Source organism: Solea solea, chromosome 2 (assembly GCF_958295425.1).
Source record: "Solea solea chromosome 2, fSolSol10.1, whole genome shotgun sequence".
Lineage (NCBI taxonomy): Eukaryota > Metazoa > Chordata > Actinopteri > Pleuronectiformes > Soleidae > Solea > Solea solea.
This window is the reverse complement of record NC_081135.1, coordinates 39,959,463-39,986,419: the sequence shown is the minus strand read 5'-3', so window position 1 is coordinate 39,986,419 and position 26,957 is coordinate 39,959,463. Positions and strand designations below refer to the sequence as shown.

The following is a 26,957-nucleotide window of genomic DNA, read 5'->3' as shown; positions in this document are numbered from 1 at the left end:
ACCGTAGTTACGCCACAGTCTGTGAAAGCTGAGAAGTGGCACGTCAAAGTCGACATGTGGTTATTACAGTGATTTGTGTAACGAACAGAACTGGTGAGTGAAACACATGAGCTGGATCAACGTGGACGTGGACACGGACTGGAACAGCTAAGAAGAGTTAACAAAGGCACTGAAGCACTCACGTGCATAAATCACTAACTGGATAATAAAAAACAACAAAACGGAGCGGAGAGCTAAAAAAAACGTGTTCACGGGGTGAGTGACAAAGGAAGAGGGTGTGGTTATATACACAGAGGGGATGAGGGTAAAGACCATGGATATATTATAAGAACTGGATAGAGCTCCACCCCTTTGGCTCCTTTAATTCCTATGGAGTTGCTCACCCAGCTCATATTCCAAAAACATTTCTGACTTCCGCATTTATTTCCAGGTTGTGCGGCCCACAGAGCATGTGCAGTAGTGTTACTCCCATAATGCCTATCGGATATGTGAACGAATTATTGTTCTTATTATGATGATTATTATTGTTCTAATTATTATTATTATTATTATTATTATTATTATTATTATTATTATTATTATTAATAATAATAACAATAGTAATAATAATAATAACATTATTTGCAAACTAAGAATAACTAGCAAAACTGCTCTTAAAAATAATTCAAACTCATTTTAAAAAACGGACATACCAGCAACCAACTGTTTGAGCTAATTCAAGCCACACATCATGGACAAAGCAATAACAACAGGAACATTCCCACCAGGCATGAACATATTTTATAAAACAGCCACACGCAATAAAATACATACAAACACAACACAATGACAGTATTACAGGCTCATTATGTCTCTACAATAACCTCCCTCACTCCTGAACCTGAACCAGAAAACATTAAGGCCCAAGACTGAAGCAGCGAACACTGCAGTCAGTCCACCACCACCTCCTACCGATTCAGCAACACCGGAATACAACCATCCCCCACAATGACCAACCCCCCCCCCCCCACACACACACACACACACTAAGATGCATCAATTTAAAGTACCTTATTGGAGTGAAATGGGAATATTTTTGATGCAAAGTGACAATGCACATACCTACAGATAGCTTAAGCCCTGTGTAATCCAACAGTACCACCACATCCATCTAGGCCACTCCCACCAGAGTGAGGAAAGTTTGCGGTTGAGGGTGATGGTTTTCATCCCTTACTCTAAATTAAAAGACACTGAAGGAAAGACTCTGTGACATATTTTTATGAATTTAAACACATATTACTTTGATATGTACACTCGACAGATAAGCCTCTAAACACACAACTCTATAGTAACTGTAACATTTAACAACAGCTTTCTTGAGCAGGAAATGAAGTTGCAACAGCAGCAATGTGACAGACGTTGCTCTAAAGAAAACCACGCGATGAATCATACTTCCTCTAACAGTCAGGCCTCCACTCTGCATTCATTCTCTCAGAGGACAGATGGCGGGTGCAAAGTAAGATTGCATTAAATTACTCCACCATGATCATAATTTCTGACTTGATGGTTCAGTTTTGACATTTGTTAGTGTCATGTTCATCCGAACATTTCTCATTATTACACTTATTTGTGTGTCAACCCTCACTCACTGGTGCGTAATAGATAAGAACACAAGAAAATGTCAAAATGAACTTAACATTCTTTTGTTGAACAGATAGATGAAGTTTAGTCTTTCTTCACGAGGAAGTGTTAATGAAAACTGTTTCTTCATAAATGTTTAGGTGATTACATTATTACATATGCACAGACTTATGTAAGGACATTATTGCAATAACTCTCAAATACGGTTGTTTGTTCAATTAAGAACACAAGGGTTCCAAAACCGGGCAAGGATAGCAGCATGTAAAAATGTTTCAGTTGTTTTGAATAATTCTTGTTACCGGATTTGATTCAGATTTAAATCTTAATGTTAATGTTACAGGATCCTGACAAGGACTAAATAGTCAAAGTAAAAATTATATTTATTCTTTGAATATTAATATGTTAATTAATATTTTAACTTTTCCAGAAAAAGTGTTTTTACCACTAAATAAATGTAACATAAATATCAAACTTACATGTTAGAGTTGGTGACAGTGAGGAGAAATTTTAAATACTGGAAAAATTATCCACATTTATCAACATTTATCCAGGTTGAGAACAAGCAGCACACACACAAACACACGACTCAATCATAGAGTTTAGTTCATCTTTACATTCATTTTAAACTCACTTCTGTTTCTGGGTTAAGGTTAGTCAAGTCATGTGATCATGTTTACATTCACTTCTACATGCAAAACATAATTTATATCCCACTATATACATTGTTATGTCACATTACAAAAGATTAACAATATCAAATCCTCGGCTCAACTAACAATTCAATTTTCAGGCCTCAACTCTTTTACTTTCACATGTTTTTTCCTTTAGCAGAAAAACAAGTGTTTTGTAACAGTGAAGCAACTCGAGCTGCAAACAGGAACCACACAGGAAAGTGTGTGTGTGTGTGTGGTTTCACAGGTTCAGTAATAGTCTTTGTGTCCTGAAGACATATTTAATTTTGATCTATGTAAAACAACGTCATTATATTTGGATACATACACATAAACACATACTTTAGCTTATAATTGTGAAAACATATGTGCAAGTGGGCCGAGGGGCATTTTGAGTTATTTACAGATTCTGAACAGCAACAACATCAAGCACATGAAGATGTGAACATTTATGTAAATGTAGGCACTCCTCAAACTGGTTTAGAGAGACTTGTACTTACTTATATAGACGCCATGTTTAGTTTACATTACTTAACATGTCCTTTAACATGGATGCAACATGTTCGAGCATGAAAATTCTGTCTGTTAGCTAACACTTATTAGCTCAGTTTCATACTTTTTTCACAAGATCAACTGTATGTATGTATATACATATATATATATATATATATATATATATATATATATTTGTTTGTAACTTTTAATGTTAAATAAGGTCTGAAGGAACTTTTGGCCCCTGGGAATCTTCACCTTGTTTAAAAAAAGTGTGGACACCTGTATGTTGATGTATATAATATATATGTTTAAAATATATATAGTTTACTACTTGTGCCCAAAACAGGCTCTTCACTCAAACACAGTCAGGATGACTGAGTGAGTTACACACAGAATCAAGAAAAAACACTGAATTAAAATCAATTCATTTGTCTTCAGAGTCACAAAACTGCAGAATCAGCTGAATCAGCATCAACAGCTGAGCTCAGTACAGCTGAGAACCAAGAGTTCACAGAACTGTGGAGAACGTCTGAGTCAGTCCAAGTCCATGGTCCTTCAGGACTCTGACCTTCCTGAAAAACCGGTACGTTAAAAAGCAAATGTGTTCTACTGATGATGTTCCACACACACACACACACACACTTGCTCTACTGATGTTCTAACGTTCTTCACAAACGTGATCTAACGTTCTTCACGATCGTGTTATAACGTTCTCGACGAACGCGTTCTTACGTTCTTCCCAAATGTGTTCTAACGTTCTACACAAACGTGTTCTAACATTCTTCACAAACATGTTCAAACATTCTCCACAAACCTGTTCTAACGTTTCTTATTCACCATGTTGTATCTGTAGATCTCTCGCCATCGCAGGAATCAGTCTCAGTACAGTGTAATTGTGGGAGGAGCTACAGCATTTGAAACACAGGTAATGTCTCATTACACAATATGGAAGTGTCAAGTCACATTCAAATCAATTTATTTGTATCGTGCAAAATCAAAACATAAATATGAAGAGCTATGGGTAGACAGAAAATAGTCCTACACTCTAATACTTCAAATGGGTGGGGCTAACTATTTTATAGTGGGTGGGATCATCTGCCTCAGCTGGTTGAGGTGAAAGGAAACAATGTGGGAAAGGAGAGAGAAGGCTGTAAAATGGAAGTAATCAAAACTTTGAATAATCCAAGCAGCAGCACCGACCGTTTCCTCTCTGAATAACATATATTTAATGTATTCTGAACATTATTCTTCATTCAGAAACATATTAGTAGCAATTTCTTTATATCTTACAAGAGTAAATGTTTCCAAAACATATTTAAATTACAATGTTTCCAGACTAATATAATCAACCTCAAAACAAATTTGCATTTACAAATCTTAAGATTTGGTTTCAAAGAACCTCTGAGTTTCCAGAGGTTTGTTCCAGACTTAGGTATCCCTTAAGTGGTTCACAACATAACAGCAGATCACAAATGTCTTTTGGTGCTTGAAAAAGTCCAATGTTTGGATCTGATAACTGGAGATCTGAAAACTGTTTATCATAATAAACAAGGAGACAGTTCAGAGACACAGGAGCTTTAAAAAAACACTGGGTTCTGTGCTCACAGGTCAAAAATGACAAATGATGAAAAACATACCAGTGAAACACATACACTGAGGTAAAGACCATGTGAATGCTTTGTATGCACAGGTGTCACAACCTGGCTCAAAGTATGTGACAAAAAGGTTGACCACACATAGTCTGCACATCATTTAAACATATGTTAATTATATATTACATTAAAGTAATCAAATACTTAAACATAATGTGTAAGCAAAACAGGAACAAATAATGTCAGTTGGCAGGCCAGAGGAAAAGAGTGAGCATTTATGGCAGGTCTGCTTAAATAGCCTCCTGAGCTGTGTGCAGGTGTACTGCATCACTCAATCAGCCACAGCTACGCCCACCTGAAAGAGAAGGAAAACAGCAACAAGGGAAGCAAACATGGCTCTGAATCCGTCACGCAGGTCGAGAAATCAATCATACCCATGGAAATTTGACAGGATGTTGACAATGAAAACAAACTGCCAAAATAAAGCAAGAAGTAAAAAAAATTAACACAAACTGTGTGATTTGTCAATTTAAAAGGAGTGAAGGATGCAACACTGACTTTGTAAATGTTTCTATGATTATGATTTTAAATTTGGCATTAACATTAAATCTTTTTATTATTTTAAGTTGTATCTTTATTTATCCTTTTTTTAAAGAAACATTAAAGGTGTGTTTGTGTGTGTGTACGTGTGTGTGCATGTGTGTGTGTGTGTACGTGCGTGTGTGTGTGTGCGCAGGAGGACTTTAGAGGTGAACAGCTGAATGTGACAAAGATCTCAGAGAGGGGTAAGAAACAGAGAAAGAACTGGACTTTGATGTGGTCAGTGTTGAAATCAGACCAACTGCTGTTTTACAAAGACAGACAACAAATCACAGCTCTGGTACGTATGTTTTCATGCTCATGTTTTCATGCTCATGTTTTCATGCTTATGTTTTCATCCTCATCCTTTTATCCTTCGTGTGTGTGTGTGTGTGTGCTCATGCATGTGTGCGTTCACACTCAGAAACCAGATGGGAGGACTGATGTGGTTCAGCTGTGGGGAGCTGTTATTGAGTGGATTACAGAAAAGTCAAGCAGGAAAAATGTGTTCCAGGTAACAATAGAACTTAAAGTTAACACAGAGAAAGTGACGATGAACACATTTGACTCCTCACCATTTATACCACCACCTCTTTATAACAGATCACAACAAACACAGGAAGTGAGTATCTGATTCAGGTTGACAATTTCTCGACTGCCAACAAATGGTATGATGCCATTAAAAGGGCCATCGACTCCTCAGTAAGAACTCACTTGCTTTTAATGCAAAAAGTAACTTTTCTTATCAGTGTAAAGATCCAGTTTTTGTTGTGATACAAATGCGTTTCTTTTCAGACTAAAGCAGATTTTCATCTGCGGAGATCAAACAGTACAGAGAACCTGCACAGACACTGCTCTCTGCCTGGATATGGCTCCGCCTCCACAAATACCAAACCATGCAACCTGGGTCACAGACGTTCTATCAGTAAGAGACATCATCACTGTGATCATCATAAAACATCAAAACCACAGACATTAGTTAACTATGAAACATACATGTTATACAGTGCTGTGCACATTCAGACAAACAAACAAATTTCAAACAAATGCTGGACCTGAAAGCAAACTAAACAGACACAAAATTAAACATTTTATAATAGCTTTATTCTCTTATATGCTAAGAGAATACACTTATAATAGACAATGAAGACTATGTACAGTACACACTAGAGCTGATGTGTCGACTCGTTGATGTCAGTGGCACAAATCGACAAGTCGGGTGTTTTTCCCCCTCTGTGTGTGTGCTTGTCTACACAATACTATCTCTCTTTGTCACCGCACCATGATGGTATTAGAGGTTCCGAGTGTGGCAGCGGGCGAGTCCAGTGGGGGGTGCAGTGGGGGGTCCAGTGGGGGGTCCAGTGGGGGTGTGGAGGCAACGCTGTCGAGTGGGTACGATGGGGACGCTGAGTATTGTTGGGGTTTGGGACGAACAGATTGGGGGAAGCACACCTCCGGGTGTGAACGTGGCCCAGACTAGAACCTCTGGGAGAGATCTTAATCACTTTCTGTTGTGCACTTAAAATGACCTGAAAATTCAAGGTATTAACCTTTGTTTTGTTTGTTTTCTTGACTTTTTTTACTGTACATGTTGACTGTTAATGTTACAGAGAACTTTAATAAAAGTTGCTCATTGCTGTACAGCTGTGTTCTTCCGCTGTGTCAATGTGATGACGTTATCAAACCACTGGTCGACACGACTTTGACTTTATTGACAGATGTTTATCTGAAACAATGTCATTAATGCCCTAGTACATACAGTATATGTACAGACTGTCCTAATCAGAAGGATATGGCCTCTTCTAACCCAGAAAGCGGCACAGGTTCTGGTCCAGGTTCTTCTCATCTCACGCTTGGACTAATGCAACTGTGACCTGTGGTCAAGTGGAAAGGGAACTTGGCTTGTAAACGGAAGGTCGCCGGTTCAAGTCCCCACTAGGTCGAAAGGGCTGGGGTACCCCTGAGCAAGGTACCCAACCCCCATTGCTCCCCGGGCGCTACTCAGTGTGGCAGCCCACTGCTCCTAATTCTAGGATGGGTCAAAATGCAGAGAATAATTACCCTAAGGGGATAATAAAGTATCTAAAACAAAAAAAAACTCCCTCCTGGCTGGTCTCCCTGCGTGTGCCATACGACCTCTGCAGCTCATCCAGCATGCAGCAGCTCAACTGGCCTTCAAGTTACCAACCACTCCTCCGCTCCCTTCACTGGCTTCCTGTAGCTGGTCGCATACGCTTCAAGACTCTAGTGCATGCGTTCCATGCTACAAACAGATCAGGTCCAGCCTACGCCTAGGACATGATCAAAACCTACACCCCAGCCCGCCCACTCCGCTCTGCAACCCGATGTGCCCCCTCACTGAGAGGATCGCAGAGGTATTCACTGAACTCACAACTGTTCACTGTCCTAGCTCCTAAATGGTGAAACAAGCTCCTCTTGACATCCGGACAGCAGGAAGCCTCCACATCTTCCGCCGCCGTCTAAAAACACATTTCTTTCGACTCTAAGACGACAACAAAGAGAAAAAAAGAAAAAAGCGCTTATACGTCGCACTTATGACTAGCACTTCATAGTTTGGCTTACTTGAATCACTTACTTATTTCTAGCACTTGTTTGTACCCAAATGTTTAAATGCACTTATTGTAAATGGATAAAAGTGGATATTGTAAATGGATACATTTGGATAAAGGGTCTGTTAAATGACACGTAATGTAATGTAATCTTTATATTCATAGACATGTTCAGCAGCTCAAAGCTGAAACACAGTTCATCAGACATTACCGACAAGAACGGGGTGAAGAACAGACTGAGGAAGTTCATAAGTCGACGTCCGTCCATAAAGACGCTGCAGGAGAAAGGCCTCATCAAAGGTTCCACATGGTGACACAGTCGCCATCTTGTCTTTACTCATGCAGCTTTTAAGTGGTTACAGTGAAACTAACAATTCATGTTCTTCTCAGATCGAGTGTTTGGCTGCAAACTGTCAACTCTCTGTGAACGAGAAGGAACCATTGTGCCGCAATTCATCCGAATGTGTTTGGACGCAGTTGATAAACGAGGTGTGTGACATCAGTACAGACGTGTAACAGCAGTACAGAAGTGTGACTTCAGTACAGACGTGTAACAGCAGTACAGATGTGTGACATCAGTACAGGCGTGTGACAGCAGTACAAACATGTAACATCAGTACAGACGTGTGACATCATTACAGACGTGTGACATCATTACAGACATGTAACATCAGTACAGGTGTGTGACATCAGTACAGGCGTGTGACAGCAGTACATACATGTAACATCAGTACAGACGTGTGACATCATTACAGACATGTAACATCAGTACAGGCGTGTGACAGCAGTACATACATGTAACATCAGTAAAGACGTGTGACATCATTACAGACATGTAACATCAGTACAGGTGTGTGACAGCAGTACATACATGTAACATCAGTACAGGCGTGTGACAGCAGTACATACATGTAACATCAGTACAGACGTGTGACATCAGTACAGACCTGTAACAGCAGTACAGACGTGTGACATCAGTACAGACGTGTGACAGCAGTACAGGTGTGTGACAGCAGTACAGACATGTAAATATTGTGTCAGTTTTGAAAATACAGACTGAATGTATATTTTCAGGTTTGGAAGTCGACGGTATTTACAGAGTCAGTGGAAATTTGGCCACTATTCAGAAACTTCGCTTTATCATCGATCAAGGTTTGATATAAAACACATATTGAACTAAACTGTACTAAAATGAACTCATTCGAACTAATGCAAACTCACTGGAATTAATCCCAAACTGAACTAACTGATACTATCCTAAACTCATTAAACCGTACTAATCTGAACTAACCAAGTTTTGTTTTCTTACAAATATCAACCATTATTGAAATAAAATAGTAAATTGGTAAAATGTGTTTTTTCTTTATCCTCTGGTACCATGTGACTCTACATTGCCTCTTGTGGACACTGATGAACAGAGGAGCAGCTGGACCTTGACCAGCATCAGTGGGACGATGTCCATGTCATCACAGGAGCTCTGAAGATGTTTTTCCGTGAACTTCCAGAACCACTGTTTCCCTTTACCTTCTTTCAGCCGTTTGTGGATGTGATCAGTGAGTTTCCAAAATTAACTTAGTACAGTAGCTGGGAGTGGAGCTACTGAGCCAGAGGGGGGAATTACTAAACCAGAAGGTGGGGCTACTGAGCCAGAAGGTTGAGTTACTGAGCCAGATAAAAATATAATTCTGGACTTTAGAGACTTTTGACATTTATGCTGGACAAATTTTATGTGCCCAACCATGGCAAGTTTCAGTTTTTTCCAGAGACTTGTTTCTGGGACAAGTCTCCCAAGGGGCATTTCAAAGCTTTTACAACAATGTCTAGCAAATCTCAAAATATTTGAAGATCATGTGGCCATTTGAATGTAGGCACTCCTCAAACTGGTTTAGCTGATATCTGTTAGCCCACAGGACAGAAACTATTGTAGTAGTTTGAACAGTGGTTATCAATAACAGGCTTAGGGACCCCAAGGGTTCTATGAAGAGGTCCCAGAGGGTTCCCAGAGAAAATGGATTACATTATTACATTATTTTTTTTGTAAAAAAAAAGAAAAATAAATTGAAATATGAATATAAATTTCATAAAAATGAAAAACTAGAAAGGTAATTTACTTAAGAGTTAGAAGGATCAAATATAGATACACATTTCTAATATAAAATAAAGTAAAATACATTTAAGTGGCTCTTCGGTGTAGTGTGTGTAGTGTATGAGCTAAATGAGCTCCTGGCTGATGATGTGCTAACTCTCAGCTAGTTGCTAAATCATTAGCATCACAGTCAAAGCTGTGTCATTCACACATTATTCAAGCACATCAGGTTGGTTTGCTATTCATATTAATAGCAGATGCTCACATGCTCCCGTTACAGCTTATAATATGATCATGTGATCCAACACAAGTTTCGATGTGCGTAAATTTGCATTTTAAATTGACAATACTGAGCTAGCTAATAACAATGTAGCCACGTAACATTCTGAAACGCACAGTAGATTATTAATAGACAGCGTCCAGCATGAAAAAACATTTACTAACGTAACGGCGTTAATGAAAACTCACCCCATAAGAAGATAGGAGGTTCATCAGAGGTTTGTGGTCCTTTCTTTTCATCAATGCCGTAATGTTGTCATCGCAGAAGTAACTAGTGTGTCGGTTCAGTTATTCTTATGTCCTGTCACTCTCTTTATGCCGTTAAAGAATCTATCCGTTTGTTGTTCATAAGCTCTGGACAAAGTTTACGGCTACATTTTGCAGTTGCTTCTTCCAAGCATAGCAGAAGTGAGATCGGCGTTGGGATCACCAGAAGTCTCTATATTCATTAAGAAGTACAGCCAAAGATTTGTGCTGTGACAGCCATGATTTCCTTGTCCATCTTCATTCACCGATGAAAACACACAGCTTCTGAAGCAGCAGTAGCAGTGAGGAGTCTCCATGAAGTAGCCATGTGTTTCCTCTGTGACGAGCAGCTGAAAAAACAACAAAAGCACTGGAATGTGACTTGTTGCTGGTTTTCTCATGGCTGGTCACATATATGTGAACATATATGTAAACAACTGTTTGTGTCTCTGAACAGAGATCAAAGACTCCAAACAAAAAGTTCAGGCTTTGAAGAAACTGATCCATGAGCTGCCAAGAGTCAACCAGGAAACTATGAAGCTGCTCTTCACACACCTGAACAGGTACACACACACACACACACACACACATATGATGGTATATGTATATGGTGACATATGATGGTACAGTGCCCTCCTACAGTATTAGAACAGTGAGGCCAATTCCTTTATTTTTGCCATAGACTGAAATCATTTGTGTTTGACATAGATGGACATTTCAGCTTTGACGTGACAGTATTTACATCTGGATCTGATTCACAACATAGAAGATAGCACCTTTTGGTTTGAACCCACTCATTTTTCATTGACCATCATGCTATCACCTTTAGTGTTCCTGCTCATGTTCCTAGGCGAACCATTACATTCAGGAACATCAAGGCTATTGGTGCACCGGCCTTGTCCAGTATGATTGCTGACCACTTGGACTCAGATTCCTCCATTCCTCGCCTGATGACATGGTTGCCTGTCAAATGCCTCCTACAGCCTGGACTCTCTTGCCCCTCTGAAAGTTCGGACTGTTTCATACACCTGTCCTCCCCCTTGATTTACCACTGAGCTTTGTTCCATGAAAACCAATGTCCAGCGGCTGGAGAGGCTTTATAAAAAAACTGGCCTCACTGTCCACCAGCTGGCTTTCAATTATGCATTGTTAATACATCTTTTCAACAAGGTACTGTACAAATCAACCTGAAAACTGCCTCTGTCACCACCATCCTGAAAAGGGCAGGTTTGGACTGCCGACCTTAACAACTATTGGCCAATTTCTAACCTTTCTCAGCAAGATCCTAGAAAGAGTGCAGCTGCATCATCACATGTCCACCAATGAGCTCTTTGAAACATTCCAATCTGCCTGCAGGACCCACCATAGTACTGAAACTGCCCTGATCAAGATCACAAATGATCTTATGATGGCTGCTGACTCAGGTTGCTTGATCTCACCGCAGCCTTCAACACTGTTTCCCACTCCATTCTGCTCAAGCACCTTTCCACTCACCTTGGACTTACTGGTACTGCTCTGTCCTGGTTCCACTCCTACCTTTCTGACTTTCTACTTTGCATCACGCCTGTTACGCTCGCGATAAAAGAGCGGTTTAACTACTAGTTGGATCCGAAAATGCAGAGGAGACAGATCTGGAATTAACAAGGTTTATTGCAGCAATGTATATAACTAACAATGGCACGGGGGAACGTGAGAGTGAGGGGGGCTCAGAGCGATGACCGATGCAGCTGTGCCGGGACAGTGGCGAGAGCCCAGGGCGAGAGTTGGTGAGCAGTGAAATCCAGAATGGAACAAACTCACAAGGGTGAATGGAAACAGGGGAAGTTCCAACTGCGGAGAAGGAAGGTGGTAATCCGTTGCTCTCGGGGAAACAGGAGACGTGGCGACCTGAGGCAGAACACACGGGGTGAGTAGTCCGGAAGTCAGAGTTAGAGATATCAAGAACAAAGTCATAGACGTTACCACTGGTAAAGCAAAAACAATCTGATGCTGGTGACTGGGACGGCAAAGGCTTAAGAAGCCTCCTGATTGCTCATCAGGAGCAGGTGAGGAGGAGCCGCTGCAGGTGTTGCTGATCACCAGAGTCCTCAGCGGAAGTAGGTCAGCCACGCCTCCTGCAGAGAGGGGAGGGAGAGAGCAGCACGGAGGAACCCCACAACAATAATAAAAGGTGGAGGAGAGTGTGATCGTGACCCAACGCCTGGACTACTGCAACACTGTCCTGTTTGGTGTCCCCAAGAAAACCATCGATAGGCTCCAACACATCTGCCAGAGTTCTCACTCAGACCAACCCTTGGCAACACATCAACCCCTCGCTGAACCAACTGCACTGGCTCCCCGTTAGGTTCCGGATCATCTTCAAGCTTCTCCTCCTTTGCTACAAGTCTCTCCATTCACTCGCTCCACATTATCTCTCTGACCTCCTCCTTGTGCACTGTCCTTCCTTGGTCTCCTCTCCATCCCCGCATCTGCAGGCAAAACTTTGGCAAAATGGCTTTCAGTGTGGCTGCGCCAACCCTCTGGAACTCCCTCCCTCTGGAGTTTGTGTTTCTGTTCTATTTTGTCTTTTTTCTACGTTTTATAAATCAAAGTTATTATTATATGTATATGATGGTAGATGAATTTTATTGAGTGAAGATGATTCATTCTCATATAAATGACACCATTCACTTCCTCCTCCCTCTCATTTCGTTTATAATATATGATCATATATATTCTATATAACCATGTGTGTGTTTGTCTTTCACTTTTCCCAGAGTTTTAGAATTCTCCAAGAAGAACCTGATGTCCACTCAGGGCATGGCAATCGTGTTTGGACCCACACTGATGTGGCCGGAGCTGGACGGAGGAAACATGGCAGTCAACATGGTCTTTCAGAACCAGGTCGTGGAGTTGGTCCTCAGGGAGAGTCCAGAAATCTTCAATCCAGACAGAAAGTGACAAATAAATAAAAATTAAAAACAAACAAACATGCTCCTGGTATTTTATTGTTTTATGCACTGCCTTGTCCACCTGCATCCATCATGCCTACTGTACCAGCCGCTTTGGTCTTGTTGCAGTTGGTCAGGTTTAAGTTCAGCAACATTCTGAGCCCAAAGAATGAGGTCAGCTGACACCTGAATATACTGAATGAGCAGATTATTCTTCCCTGATTGCACAAGCATATTCCAACATGACAATTCCAGGATTCACCGGGCTCAGATTGTGAAAGATTGGTTCAGGATTTTCACCACAGAGTCCAGACCTTAACCCTCTCCCATCATCAACACAAAACCTTAATGTCAAAGGGTTACCCTAACCCTAACCCTAACGCATCACTGGCCGCAAAGAAATCTGGTGACAAACAACGCCACAGTGATTGAGAGCCGGAATCGAAGGCAGTCCAACCAAATATTACAGTGTCTGTGTCTGTGTGTGTCTGTCTGTGTGAGAGACAGTGATGTCTGTCTCTATGTGTTTGACCTTTGATGGACTGGTGACCTTTGTCCAGTGTGTGACTCCACCTTGGCTCCAGCGAACCCTGTGACCCTCATGTGGAAGATAAAGTGGTAGAAAATGAATGAATGAATATCAACAAACATGAAACATGACAAGGTTTGAAGTTTATTACATCACAATTAACACGTTCATACATTAACATGTTCATACACAAAATCCCTGATCACTTTGACAAAGTAACATTTATATAAATACAATATCAATCATAGAAATACCACATGATGATCACATGATTCTCATTATTCTCATTTACATGATCACATGAACACATGATTCTCATCATTCTCATTTACATGAACACATGATTCTCATCATTCTCATTTATATGGTCACATGATTCTCATCATTCTCATTTACATGATCACATGCACACCTAATTCTCATCACTCATTTACATGATGATCACATGATTCTCATCATTCTCATTTACATGATCACATGAACACATGATTCTCATTTACATGACGATCACATGATTCTCATCATTCTCATTCACATGATCACATGATTCTCATCATTCTCATTTACATGATCACATGAACACATGATTCTCATTTACTTGATGATCACCTGATCAAATGATTTTTATCATTCTCATTTACATCATCACATGATTTTCATCATTCTCATTTACATGATGATCACATGATTCTCATCATTCTCATTTACATGATCACATTAACACATGATCACATGAGTCTCATCATTCTCATTTACATGATGATCACATTAACACATGATCACATGATTCTCATCGTTCTCATTTACATGATGATCACATGATTCTCATCATTCTCATTTACATTATGATCACATTAACACATGAACACATGATTCTCATTATTCTCAATGACATGATGATCAGCTGATGTTAAACGTGTATTTACTTGTGTCAATGTAAACATGTTGATACTTCATACATTTGTGATGATCAGTCATTACAAACACAGGCACACTAACACAAGTACACAAATACTACACAACAGTCAATAAAACAAATATAATGTATCAAAGTGTGTAGAAATAAATACTATATATGTATATACACACACGTGTGTGTATATATAAACAATCAAAGTCATTGTCATCATAAAAAATCCCAGCTTTAAATTGTTAACGTAACAAAAGTAACAAAAACATTTGTATCTCAAACCGTGTTTGTCTGTGGGTGTGTGTGTGTGTAGTAAAAATAAAGAAAAGTGAGAATTAAAACAAACATTTAAAATAAATAAAAAATCATAAATAGTTCAATAAAATAAATGAAATCATTATTTTGGTTATTTTCAGATTTAGATTTTTCACGAATTATAATTTTATTTCCTTTTTTATTTATTTTGGTTTTGATTCTCGTGTTCTTCACCCATTCATTTATGAAGTGGTGAATCTAGAAGATTCAGGCGTTCAGTGTTTGTGCTTGTTGGTCTCTGGGCAGTGAGTGAAAGGGTTAGTAAGTGAAAGGATTAGTAAGTAAAAGGGTTCGTGAGTGAACGTCATGGCGTCGCAGGAAATGGGCTAAAGGTTAAAGGTGAAACAAAAATGGTCAAAAAACACCAGAGGTGACAAGCAAATAACAAAAACAGGGTTACAAAAAGGAAACAAAAGTCTGGACAACTGCAAAAAAAAAGGTAGAACTAAAGGCGATAAAACTAACAACACAAAACATCTCGAGGACAAACAGGAATCACAAAAAACTACACGAGGAAACAAACTGACGATCTGACGCCGACAGAGGAAACTGCACATCTATGAACTGTTAATGAACTACATTAGGTGAACCAGAGCTGCCACACTCACAGTCACAACAGTGAAAGGGTTGGTGAGTGAAAGGGTTAGTGAGTGGGCAGATTGTGTAATGACAATAATTACAGTGTTAATGTAATAATATAATAATAATAATGGTTCTATTCTAAAATCATCATCTGATGATTTTTATTGTAATTACTAATTCAATTCAAATAAACCAAAAAAATCATCACACTCATGATTTCATCGTTCGTTTTTAGGGTCATTAAATAGGTTTTTATTCTGATGTAAAAGAATGTTTACAATAATACTTAAATATTAATATACTAATAATACATTTTTTAAAGGGGTAGTTAGGTGGAACGGTGGTTAAGGTGGAGACGTAGTTATAGTGGAGTGGGAGATAAGGTTAGTCGGCGTTAAGGTGGAGTCATGGTTATAGTGGTTAGAGTGGTAGTTAAGGTGGAGTGGTAGTTAAGGTGGAGTCGTAGTTATAGTGGCGTGGTAGTTAAGGTGGAGTGGTAGTTAAGGTGGAATGGTAGTTAAGGTGGAGTGGTAGTTAAGGTGGAGTGGTAGTTATAGTGGAGTGGTAGTTAAGGTGGAGTCGTAGTTGTAGTGGAGTGGTTCCAGGGAAGCCATTTCTTCATGTGCGACCTGAGAAAAAAGGAAGTGATGAAACTTATTGAAAAGTTTTTGGTCGTCATCAGTGGTGGTGGTGTTGTTGTTGTTGTCTTGTTGTTGCTACGGTAACTCACCTGCAGCCTACTTGCTGTGGCTGTGATGGTGTCGATGTTGCAGAGGAGTGATAGAGTGATGGCGTGGGCTGGATGAAGCTCCGCCCCCTCTGATGGGCATTCTGATGGGTGGAGACGAGGAGGGTTGCTGATGCCCGGCTCTGATTGGCTTAGCTTCATGGACACAGGTGACATAATAAGAATAAATTTAAACAGTACACAATACGTCAATAGAGAAAACTCCTCTACTGCCCCCTTCAGGACAAACCTTCCTCACCTATCTGAGCAGAGTGGCCTCTCCTGGGGACGTTCTTTGAATGGAGAGCTTCTTTGATGCGCTCCACTTCCTGTTGGTATCGCTTGCGGTCCTTTGCCGCTGCCTCCTTGGCGTTCCTCAAAGCTGTTTCTAGAGATTTCACTCGCTCTGCCGTTGCTCGCAGTCGCTTCTCGATCTTTGGCAGCTCACAGCGAAGGTCTGCGTTGTCCTGCACCAACTGCAGGAGACAAATGTATCAACATGATGTTTTATTTTAAAACTAGGATGAATGATGTGTGTGAGACAGACGATGGAAACAGTGGCTAAAGTTCAAGTAAAACTTGAAAATTAAAATATTTCTATGGTGGACACACAGACTATCAGTGATGTCATCACTCGCCTGTTTGTGGACACGACTCAGCTGCTCCAAGTTATTTTCTAAGAAGACGATTCTCTGTCTCTGAGACAAACTGCCACCGGCCTCATCACTGTCGCTTTCCAAACTCTGATTACACACAAACAAACTTGGGTTAGGGTTAGTTAACTAACTGCATGCACAGGCGTGTAATCCTGTAAATGTGATGATGATGATGTACAACCAGACGTTAGTGTTTCATCTGCTGCAAACCTGCAAACTACCATAACTCACAAAGTTTCAGAAAGTTTGTTAATAAAATAATAAACTTCTCTTTTTTTAGTGAATGATCCGTTTCTTTGATTCCTGACTGAATCTGCTGTTTGATTGTTACAACCCCAGTGGTCATGACTGTGTGTGCGTGTGTGTGTGAGAGTGTGTGAGATGGGTTGCAGGTGTGTATGCTTGATTAAATGCTGTGTGTGTGTGAGTGAGTCTTTCAGCTGGGAGTTGATTGGTCCTGCACAGGAGGTTCTGAGTGGACTTCCTCTCCACTCACAGTCAGACTTCCAGCATACATTTAGTAAAATACTTTGTTTAGTTTGTTGCTGGTTGCTAAAACCCCCCCCACCCCCCCCAATCTAATCGACTTTAATCTAATCGGTTCTGAATTGATCTGCTGTAATCTGCCCTGATGATGATAAATCTAATGTTCTCACATTTTTCATTCTCATGCCAAAGTCCTCGATGAACAGTTTACGAAGTTGACTCAGCGTCTGAAGTTCTTTGGCCTGAAATGAAATCAATATTCTGTTAGTGAGGAACAAACACAGAAACAGAAGATGAAGATGTTCATCATCATGACATTTACCACAGTCTCCTCCAAACCCTTCAGATCTTCTTTGGCTTGTTCTCTCTTCTCGTTCAGGAACCTGAGTCACACAAACGATCAATCATGATGTCATGTTTTTAAACTGTGGCTGATTGGCTGTCACTACACTATTGTTAAACACACAACTTTCTGTCAACAACACTAAAAGCAAGGTCAATTAAACTCAATGTCAACAAAGATCGAAACAACCATAAACTTACTGTAGTTTCTGAAGTTTTTGCTCTTTTTTCTCGTCCTCACATTTGACTTTGTCAAAGTCTGAGTGAAGCTTTCTGTTCTCCAGCTGTAGAGCCTGATGTACACTGTAACACAACAGAAACACAACGGAAACACACAAAGGAAACACAACATAGACACAACGGAAACACACATGGGAAACACACAAGGGAAACACAACGTAGACACAACGGAAACACAACAGAAACACAACGGTAACACATTGGTAACACAACGGAAACACAACAGAAACACAACGGTAACACAACGGAAACACAACGTAATGTTCACAGAAGTGTTGTTATATGTTAAAAATCATTTACAGAACATTAACATGTATGTAAATAATTTTCTCCATAAAGGAATCGACAGAGATAATACCTGTACCAGAGTTACTGTATCAGTAAAATCAATAGTTACTCTTTGAGCTGATCAAAGTCTCTGCGTTTCTGCTCGATCTCGTCTCGGAGTCGACTCAGCTGTTTCTGATGAACTTCTCTGTGGTTCTTCATCTGTTCCTCTAACGTTCTCTGCAGAAGGAGAAGATTTTAGACCTCTGACCTCTGATCCCTGACCTCTGTGAGTTTACCTTCATGTCATCAGCATCCTTTAATCGGTCCATGTGTTCTTTCTCTTTATCCATCACTGTCAGCTCGTGCATTTGACCTGAACACACACACACACAGCTATGATGTCACTCTGTAAGCAGTATTATTCTGTAACCATGGCGACCTCTGACCTTGAGCCTGAAGTTTTGCAAATTCCTCCATCAGAAGGTCATGACCTTCTTCCAACTGACGCTTTTTTTGTTCCAGCTGCTGCAGGTCAAAGGTCAGAGATGTTGTCTTTGCCTGTAGCTGAAAAAACAACACAAACTAACAATAAAATATACAATAGAACAGGTGTGTCTCACACAGGTGCGTGTCTGTTGTGTGTCTGTTGTCTGTCACTCACAGGTGTGTGTCTGTTGTCTGTCACACACAGGTGTGCATGTCTGTTGTGTGTCTCACCTGTGAGACGAGCAGCTGCAGACAGCTGATCTCCTTGTCGCTGTCCTCTCTCCTGCAGTTGTTCTCCTTCAGGTTCAGCTCCAGCTGTTTACAGCGACTCACCACAGATTTGACCTCAGACTTCATTTTACTGATGTGGAGACGAGCGGTGGTGAAGTCGTCCTCCATCACTGTACTTGTCTCCTGCAGAGACAGGTGATCAGCTGATGATCAGTCTCCTGCAGAGACAGGTGATCGGCTGATGATCAGCTGATGATCAGGTTTGTAGCGCAAGTCTTACAGCTTTGACTTCGCTGGTTCCGAGGATGCTGCCGACTTCACTGATGTCTCTGAGCAGCAGGTTGAGAATCTCTGACGATCTCTTGCGTTGATGACAGCTGACGCCCTGCAGAGAAGAGAAATCCCTCTGCAGCGTCTCCAGACTCACCTGGAAATAATTGACAGCAGGTAAAAAAAAACAGCTGCAGGTGTTGCAAACCTTGTTGTTTCTGTAAACTTACAGTTTTGAGTGCGAGCTCCTCATTGAGCTGTTGGTTGTAGCGATTCTTGTCGTCTACCTCCTGACTCTTGTGGTCGTAGTTGACGGCGAGCTCCTCCAGCGCCTGCAGCACCTCCTTCACTTCCTCTTTGGCTGAATCGTTGTCCCTCTGCAGCCGCGACAACTCGTTCTGCAGATGCTCGTAGTCGTGGCGACTCGATGTCAACAGCTGCAGGAGTGACAGGGTTACTATGACGACACAGGTGAAGTTACATGAATGACGTTTACTTACCTCGTCCTGATCAGTGAGTTGCTGTTTCAGTTTCTCAGATGTCTGACTGTGCTGGTTGATCTCATCGTCCTGAAACATCAATCAGCAGATTTTCAGTTTGTCACCACACACACACACACACACACACACACACACACACACACACATTCATGTATGAATCACCTTGTCGTCCAGCTGTTGGTACAGTTTGTTGATGAGTGTCTCATATTGTGTCTTTTCTTCATTGGACATAGGTTCAGCGGGCGGGGCCAAGCTGTCCATCACTGCTGCGTCACTGTTACTTTTCTTATTTCTGCTGCTCAGCTGCTGCTCCACAGGTACACACTCACCTAAACCAACCAATCAACAACTCCCAGATAATCAATCAATAATACAAACAAAATCAATCTATAATCATGTTGGCATCTTTCTAAATAATAAGGATTAATAATCAATGAAATCCGTGTTACATTTTTGTAATCAGTGAGAATAAATAATCCATAATAACCAATAAACATGTAAATATTGATGATTGAAGAACTGGTTCATATATTATTGATCAATGTTGATCAATAATCAATAACACTGTTGGTACCTTTCCTCCAACGTTTCAGCTCCTGCTCCAGTTTCTGGATCACTAGGTTCAGACTCCGGGTTTTCTCTTTCTCCATTTCATATTTCTTCTTCCACTCTTCAGCTGTGAGCTCCAGGTTCACACACACTGTGTTCTTAATAGTCTTAGCTCTGACACACACACACACACGCACACACACACACACACGAGAAAATGAAATAATTAATATCTTTTAGTTTAGTTTGTTGTTCCATCTGTATACAGTACAGTGTACAGTACTCTGTACTAACCCTAACCATGTGTTATCATTGACATGTTAACGATAACACGTCAATAACACGTCAATTATCAATGACGTGTTATCATTGACATCTTATCATTGACGTGTGATCATTAACGTGTGAACATTGACGTGTCATGTTATCATTGACGTGTTATCATTAACATGTCACCATTGACGTGTCATGTTATCATTGACTTGTCACCATTGACATGTTATTATTAACATGTTATCGTTGACGTGTCATCATTGACGTGTAATCATTAACATGTCATCATTGACGTGTCACCATTGACATGTTATCATTGACGTGTTATCATTGATGTGTGTGTGTGGGTTTTTCTCGTGTGGCCTCGCAGAACATTGTGTCTATGGGAGCGACGGACGCAAGTCACCATATTTTAAACAGAAGTAACGGGAATTTCATTTCACCATCAAGCAAGTCCTTGTTGGAAACATCTGCAGAGAAGAAACTGCCGTAACAACATCTTTAGTGACTGTTTACCACACAAGTGAGATAGCTCATGTGTCGACACACAAACATGATACGTTTCCTTCTCCATGATTAGCAGAGTCTTTCATGACATCATCCAGACAATCTCAACGCTGATTGGCCATCGCGTCATTGCAATTTTTCGCAAAAGTTGAAACATTTCAACTTGAATCAAGGATGCGATGTGTGCAATATCGCCCAGCTGACACATCTGTCCGTTGACTTTGATTGTCAACAAATTCATGTTGCATGCAGTGTGAACACAGCCTCAAGTGTACCTCTGTCCAAACATGAGCGTGGACTTGGTTTCTGTCTCGTTGTAAACCGATGGTGAACAGCAAATGATTATCGTTGTGCGGCAGTTTCCTCCAAGAGAATCCTGAAGGATTCGAGTCATCTTACTGTCTCTGTAGGGGACATGTGTCTTCTGTAGATGAGTCAGACATGAGACAAAGGTCAGAGGGACATTACTTAAAGCAGGAAAAGACACAAGGAGACAGACTCACCGTTCCTTCACTCAGAGCAGCAATGACGTTCCCCAGCGCTGACAGAGATTTGTTGATGTTCTTTGCTTCGTCCAACACAGAACCCTCTGCTCCCGTCTTACTCACCTGGATAACAGGAGAGACAGAGAGGTGAATACAGACAGGGAACAGACAGGTGAGGACAGACAGGTCATGTAATAGGTGAGACCTTCTCACTGCCAGCCAGGTCGACCAGGTAAAGTTTTCCTGACAGTTTTGTCTCGGTGTCCGTGTTTTCCTGCTTGATGTTGATCAGAAATATGCTGTGACTCCGAGAGCTGTGCTCATTCATGTCTGCAGGAGACAGACAGACAGACAGACAGACAGGTGAGGACAGGCAAGACATAAAGGTGAGGACATACAGACGGGTACTCACTGGTCACGGCCACATGTCTGTTTGATTTCCCTTCATCTATGACGTCCATCACTTCATCAGGACTAGAAACAAAACGTTCTGTGCAACCCTAAAAATAAAACACACATACACACCAGCATCAACATAGGTACCAGTACCAGGACCAGTACCAGGACCAGGACCAGGACCAGGACCAGGACCAGGACCAGGACCAGGACCAGCACCAGAATCAGTACCAGTACCAGTACCAGCACGAGTACCAGTGTAACAGGGTCAGTTACTACAGTATATTTTTTTAAGGTACTGCAATTTATTAAATACCTGATATTTATTTTATTTGCCTTTTCATTTTATAATTACACAAAATGTATGTTTTAAGTTTTTATTTTTATATTTTACCCTGACACGGCAGGTTAAGTTGTCCATGATTTTTTGTCCCCCATGTTTACTTTTGAGGTGCCCACCCAGTATTTAAGGGTGTCTGCCCTCACCTCTCCCCTTCTGCTGCTGCATGTTGTGGGAGAGGTGCGCTTGTGTGATTTCTGTATTGTTAAGCATTGTCATTATGCTAATATGGAGATTATCATGCTAAATTTGACAAGCTGTACATGTTTATTTTATAGAGGGCACGTTTCCCGGTGTTTCACATGCTGATGGGCGTTTTCTTTCACTTGCCTTGTGTCAGAAATAAACGGAGACTATCTCCGAAAGATATTTATCGTACGGCGAATTCTTCACAACGCACACCGCAAAACTACACCGGTTACACCAGCACCAGAATTAGGAGTGGTACTGCACAACGAAATGTCGAGGTCAGATGGAGGGTTGATCAGAGCCGCTGCGACTGAGCGCGCTGCCACAAGGGACCAACCTGACTGAATGTAACTAACATTCTAACATGTTTTGATTAGTACCAGCAACAGCACCAGCACCAGAATCAGCACCAGCAACAGCAACAGTACCAGCACCAAACTAATTCACTGTAGTATCAGTACTTTACTGTAGTCTCAGTACTCTAACTGTAGTCTCAGTACTTTAACTTTAACTGTAGTATGGATCACATACCTTGACGAAGGGAACCCGGTTCTTGTCCTCGTGAACAGCCAAGTTTGTCTTTGACACTGAAACATAAAATCAAAATATTTAACACAGTCATACAAATATTCATGTTATTAACACTAACTGTAGTACAAGTATTCTTAACTTTAGTACAAGTATTCTTAACTTTAGTACAAGTATTCTTAACTGCAGTAACAGTACTCTAACTGTAGTATCAGTACGCTAACTGTAGTAGCACTACTATAACTGTCATGATCTGTCACTTCCGTTAAGTATCTTGTTTTGTTTCTCCCTTCATGTTCCATGTCTTGTCTTCCTGTTTTATTTTGAAATCACTCACCCTTGTCTCTGTTTCAGGTTCCTGTCTACCCCGCCCCCTTCCTTGTCTGCGTGCACCTGATCCCTGATTGTGTCTACTACACCTGCATCCTATCACTCCCTAATCAAGCACTGCTTATATTCCCCTCTGTGTCTTGTCTCGTCGCCAGTTCGTTGTAGTTCATAGCTCACGTTCCAGCACTCTCGTTTCACAGCCATAGTTTAGTCTTCTCGTGTTTTGAACCATGCCTGCCTTTTTTGACCTTGCCTTTTTGCCTGAAGTTTTTGTACCTCTGCCTGATCTCTTTGACCTCTCGTGTACCGAACCTCTGCCTGGATTCAACTTATTTAATGACTGAATCGTGTCCAGAATCCTGCATTTGAGTCCACTGTTCTGCTTTGCCATAGTTCACGACATAACTAGTATCAGTATGCTAACTGTAGTAACAGTACTATAACTGTAGTATCAGTACTCCAACTGTAGTAACAATACGCTAACTGTAGTATCAGTACGCTAACTGTAGTAACAGTACTATAACTGTAGTATCAGAACTCTAACTGTAGTAACTACTCTAACTATAGTAACAGTACTCTGACTGTAGTATCAGAACTCTAACTGTAGTAACTACTCTAACTATAGTAACAGTACTCTGACTGTAGTATCAGTACTCTAACTGTAGTAACCACTCTAACTATAGTAACAGTACTCTGACTGTAGTATCAGTACTCTAACTAGTACCACTAGTAGTAGTATCAATACTGTGTCTGTAGGGTCAGTACTGTGTCTGTAGTATAAGTGCTGTGAAAGAGCTTGTTCCATGTTTTTACCATCAAGGAGATCTCTGATTTTATCCAGATAGATTTCAAAATAAGAGACCTGTAAAGACACAAGAGCAGACAGTGAAAACATGACAGTGAACACATGACAGTGAAAACATGACAGTGAACACATGACAGTGAAAACATGACAGTGAACACATGATTGTGGAAACATGACAGTGAACACATGACACATAACATCACACCTGACATGTTTCATCAGTAACATCATCACCTTGATGTGAAACTCCAGGTTTTCATCCATGGAGTAGATGTGGTCAAAAATGTCTTTAGAGATACGAGGAATGATTCCCATCTGACGAGCGTCATGCAGATTTCCCTAAAAACAAAAACATTATTATTATAATAATAATTATTATTGTTGTGTAATTAAATCTTATATTATTACATTTACTCATTATTCAAATGATTCTAAAGGAATTTACTCACCTCCATGGTGTGAGTTTTTCCTGATGACGTCTGACCGTAAGCAAAGATTGTCCCGTTATATCCACCCAACACATCTGAACCACACAACAACGACAACAACAACAACATTAAACACCACAACAACAACAAACAACATTTATTTGGCCGGGAGCTCCCGTTTTTCGCTGCCTATCATCTCATCAGCTAACCCAACAACAACATTAACAACAAACATCAACTGTGTGTGTGTGTCAGTGTGTTTCAGTGTGTGTGTATCTGTGTGTCAGAGTGTGAATGTTTGTGTGTGTGTGTCAGGTGAAGACGTGTGATTGGCTGAACTGACCTCGGACTATTTGTTTGGCACAGACGTCGTAAACCTGAAGTTGTTCCGAGTTTGGAGCGAGAACTTTGTCAAACACATACGGTTTCCCCTGTAACAGGAAGTACACTGTCAGAATAAAAGCCTGATTCAACTGATCATTGACAAGATTGACAAGGCAGTCCCCTTCAAAATAAAAGGCTTCACTTTCAGGAAGAACATATTCTCATCATCGGTCACATGACCTGTGTTGTCCTGGAAAAAACACTCCATCCTTTTAAAATAAGATCAGGAAAAACTGAAAAAACTTTATAATTATGCGTGTGAACACTAATCCACATGTATGTACATATATACAAACACACACACGTGTGTATGTACATATATACAAACACACACACGTGTGTATGTACATTTATAAACACACATGTGTGTAAGTACATATATACAAACACACACACATATGTGCATATATACAAACACACACGTGTATGTACATATATACAAACACATGTGTATGTACATATATACAAACACACACACATGTGCATATATACAAACACACACGTGTATGTACATATATACAAACACACATGTGTGTATGTACATATATACAAACACACAAAACCCTAAACCCTAACCCTAACCCACACACACATGTGTATGTACGTATACAAACACACGTATGTACATATATACAAACACACGTATGTACATATATACAAACACACACGTGTGTATGTACATACATTTATGTTTGTTACTCTCACCTTGTCAGGACCAGTCATCCTCATGGAGACCAAAACCTGGTCAAAATGAGGCAGAACCTCATTTCTGAGGAACTGGTTAAGTTTAGGACTAAGATTTGAATAGTGGTTGGGTTTGGGTTAGTCATTAACTGGTTATGGTTAGTGATAGGGCTTTGTTTAAATGGTTAGGGTCTGTTTAAATGAATGGACGTCAATGTAGAGTCCCGAGAAGAATAGCTGCATAAACCTGTGTGTGTGAGAGAGAGAGACTCAGGTTCTATAGTGTTTTCATTGTTACTTCACACAGACAGGGTGTGGCCGCAGGTTGAACCGTAGGTAACAGACGTCAGCAAACACTCACCGCCACCACCACCGTGTCTTCTCCGTTAAATTTGGGGATGAATTTGTCTCCGCGGCTTCGCTCGGCGTCGTTCAGCGGCCTGAAGCGACACATCACCTTCACTCTACACTCCGCCGCCGCGTCCATCACCGACACTGAGACGAAACACCGACACTGAGCGGAAACACCGACACTGAGCGGAAACACCGAAACTCAGACGAAACACCGAAACTGAGACGAAACACCGAAACTGAGTGGAAACACAGTCACTGAGAGAAAACACCGACACTGAGCGGAAACAGTCACGTCAGTGGACCAGAATCTATCCTCTCTCCATCAGAAGAAAGGATGCAGAATGAGGGGACACGCCCACCCTCAGTCTGGACCACAGAGCCGCGGGGAATCATGGGAAATGGAGTCTCTGCTCCAACACATAAACATCCACACAAAGAAACTTCTGTTTCACTGTTTGATGATGTCGTGAAACCAGGCTTTTATTCATATCATATTAATTATCACTTTAATCCATTAATCCTTCGCCAGTGATTGAAACATTGTAACTGTTTTATCTTTAATTATCTGTTTAAATGTTACAGAAACGTATGGATTCTCAGTTACAGCTGATGCAGTGACGTCATGACGCCACTAGAGGTTGATATGACATCACACATCCTGCAACGTTTGACTCAGAAAAGAAACATAATATACTCACACGCTCATAAACACATACATTCACACGTTCATAAACTCATACATTCTCATGTTTATTAACACATACATTCACACGTTCATAAACTCATACATTCTCATGTTCGTAAACATATATTCACACATTCATAAACATGCATTCACATGTTCATAAACACATCCATAAACACACATTCACATGTTCAGAAACATACATTCACACATTCATAAACACATACATCCACATTCATAAACTCATACATTCACATGCTCATAAACATACATTCACACATTCATAAACACATACATTCACATGAACTCATACGTTCATAGACACTGTTACGACCAGGCCTAGGGGAAAACCTGATCACAACATGAATAATGAGACTCCTTCTCAACTCCCAAGAAACCACCAGCAAC

At 40.6% G+C, this 26,957-nt stretch overlaps 2 protein-coding genes across 2 annotated transcripts; one reads left to right on the top strand and one right to left on the bottom strand.

The window, feature by feature from the left end:
* Nucleotides 1–1,261: 1,261 nt before the first annotated feature.
* Nucleotides 1,262–13,094, top strand: arhgap15 (Rho GTPase activating protein 15). The gene is made up of 13 exons (XM_058653819.1): nucleotides 1,262–1,495; nucleotides 3,225–3,369; nucleotides 3,640–3,711; nucleotides 5,115–5,258; nucleotides 5,382–5,471; nucleotides 5,561–5,659; nucleotides 5,753–5,882; nucleotides 7,693–7,827; nucleotides 7,918–8,016; nucleotides 8,602–8,679; nucleotides 8,946–9,080; nucleotides 10,596–10,701; nucleotides 12,895–13,094. The coding sequence occupies exons 1-13, from the start codon at nucleotides 1,482–1,484 to the stop codon at nucleotides 13,076–13,078; spliced, it is 1,431 nt and encodes a 476-aa protein (XP_058509802.1). The 5' UTR covers nucleotides 1,262–1,481; the 3' UTR covers nucleotides 13,079–13,094.
* A 624-nt stretch (nucleotides 13,095–13,718) lies between these two features.
* Nucleotides 13,719–26,215, bottom strand: LOC131455277 (kinesin heavy chain-like). The gene is made up of 26 exons (XM_058622812.1): nucleotides 25,872–26,215; nucleotides 24,786–24,873; nucleotides 24,464–24,537; nucleotides 24,249–24,353; nucleotides 24,023–24,071; nucleotides 22,883–22,938; nucleotides 21,839–21,926; nucleotides 21,632–21,756; nucleotides 21,445–21,549; nucleotides 21,217–21,365; nucleotides 20,187–20,335; nucleotides 19,775–19,941; nucleotides 19,613–19,681; nucleotides 19,343–19,549; nucleotides 19,123–19,269; nucleotides 18,843–19,025; nucleotides 18,572–18,689; nucleotides 18,422–18,498; nucleotides 18,253–18,362; nucleotides 17,817–17,918; nucleotides 17,596–17,656; nucleotides 17,444–17,515; nucleotides 16,770–16,874; nucleotides 16,391–16,607; nucleotides 16,135–16,287; nucleotides 13,719–16,033 (listed from the first exon to the last, which is right to left on the bottom strand). Exons 1-25 carry the CDS (start codon nucleotides 25,995–25,997, stop codon nucleotides 16,142–16,144), a joined length of 2,895 nt encoding a protein of 964 aa, XP_058478795.1. The 5' UTR covers nucleotides 25,998–26,215; the 3' UTR covers nucleotides 13,719–16,033; nucleotides 16,135–16,141.
* Nucleotides 26,216–26,957: the final 742 nt, after the last annotated feature.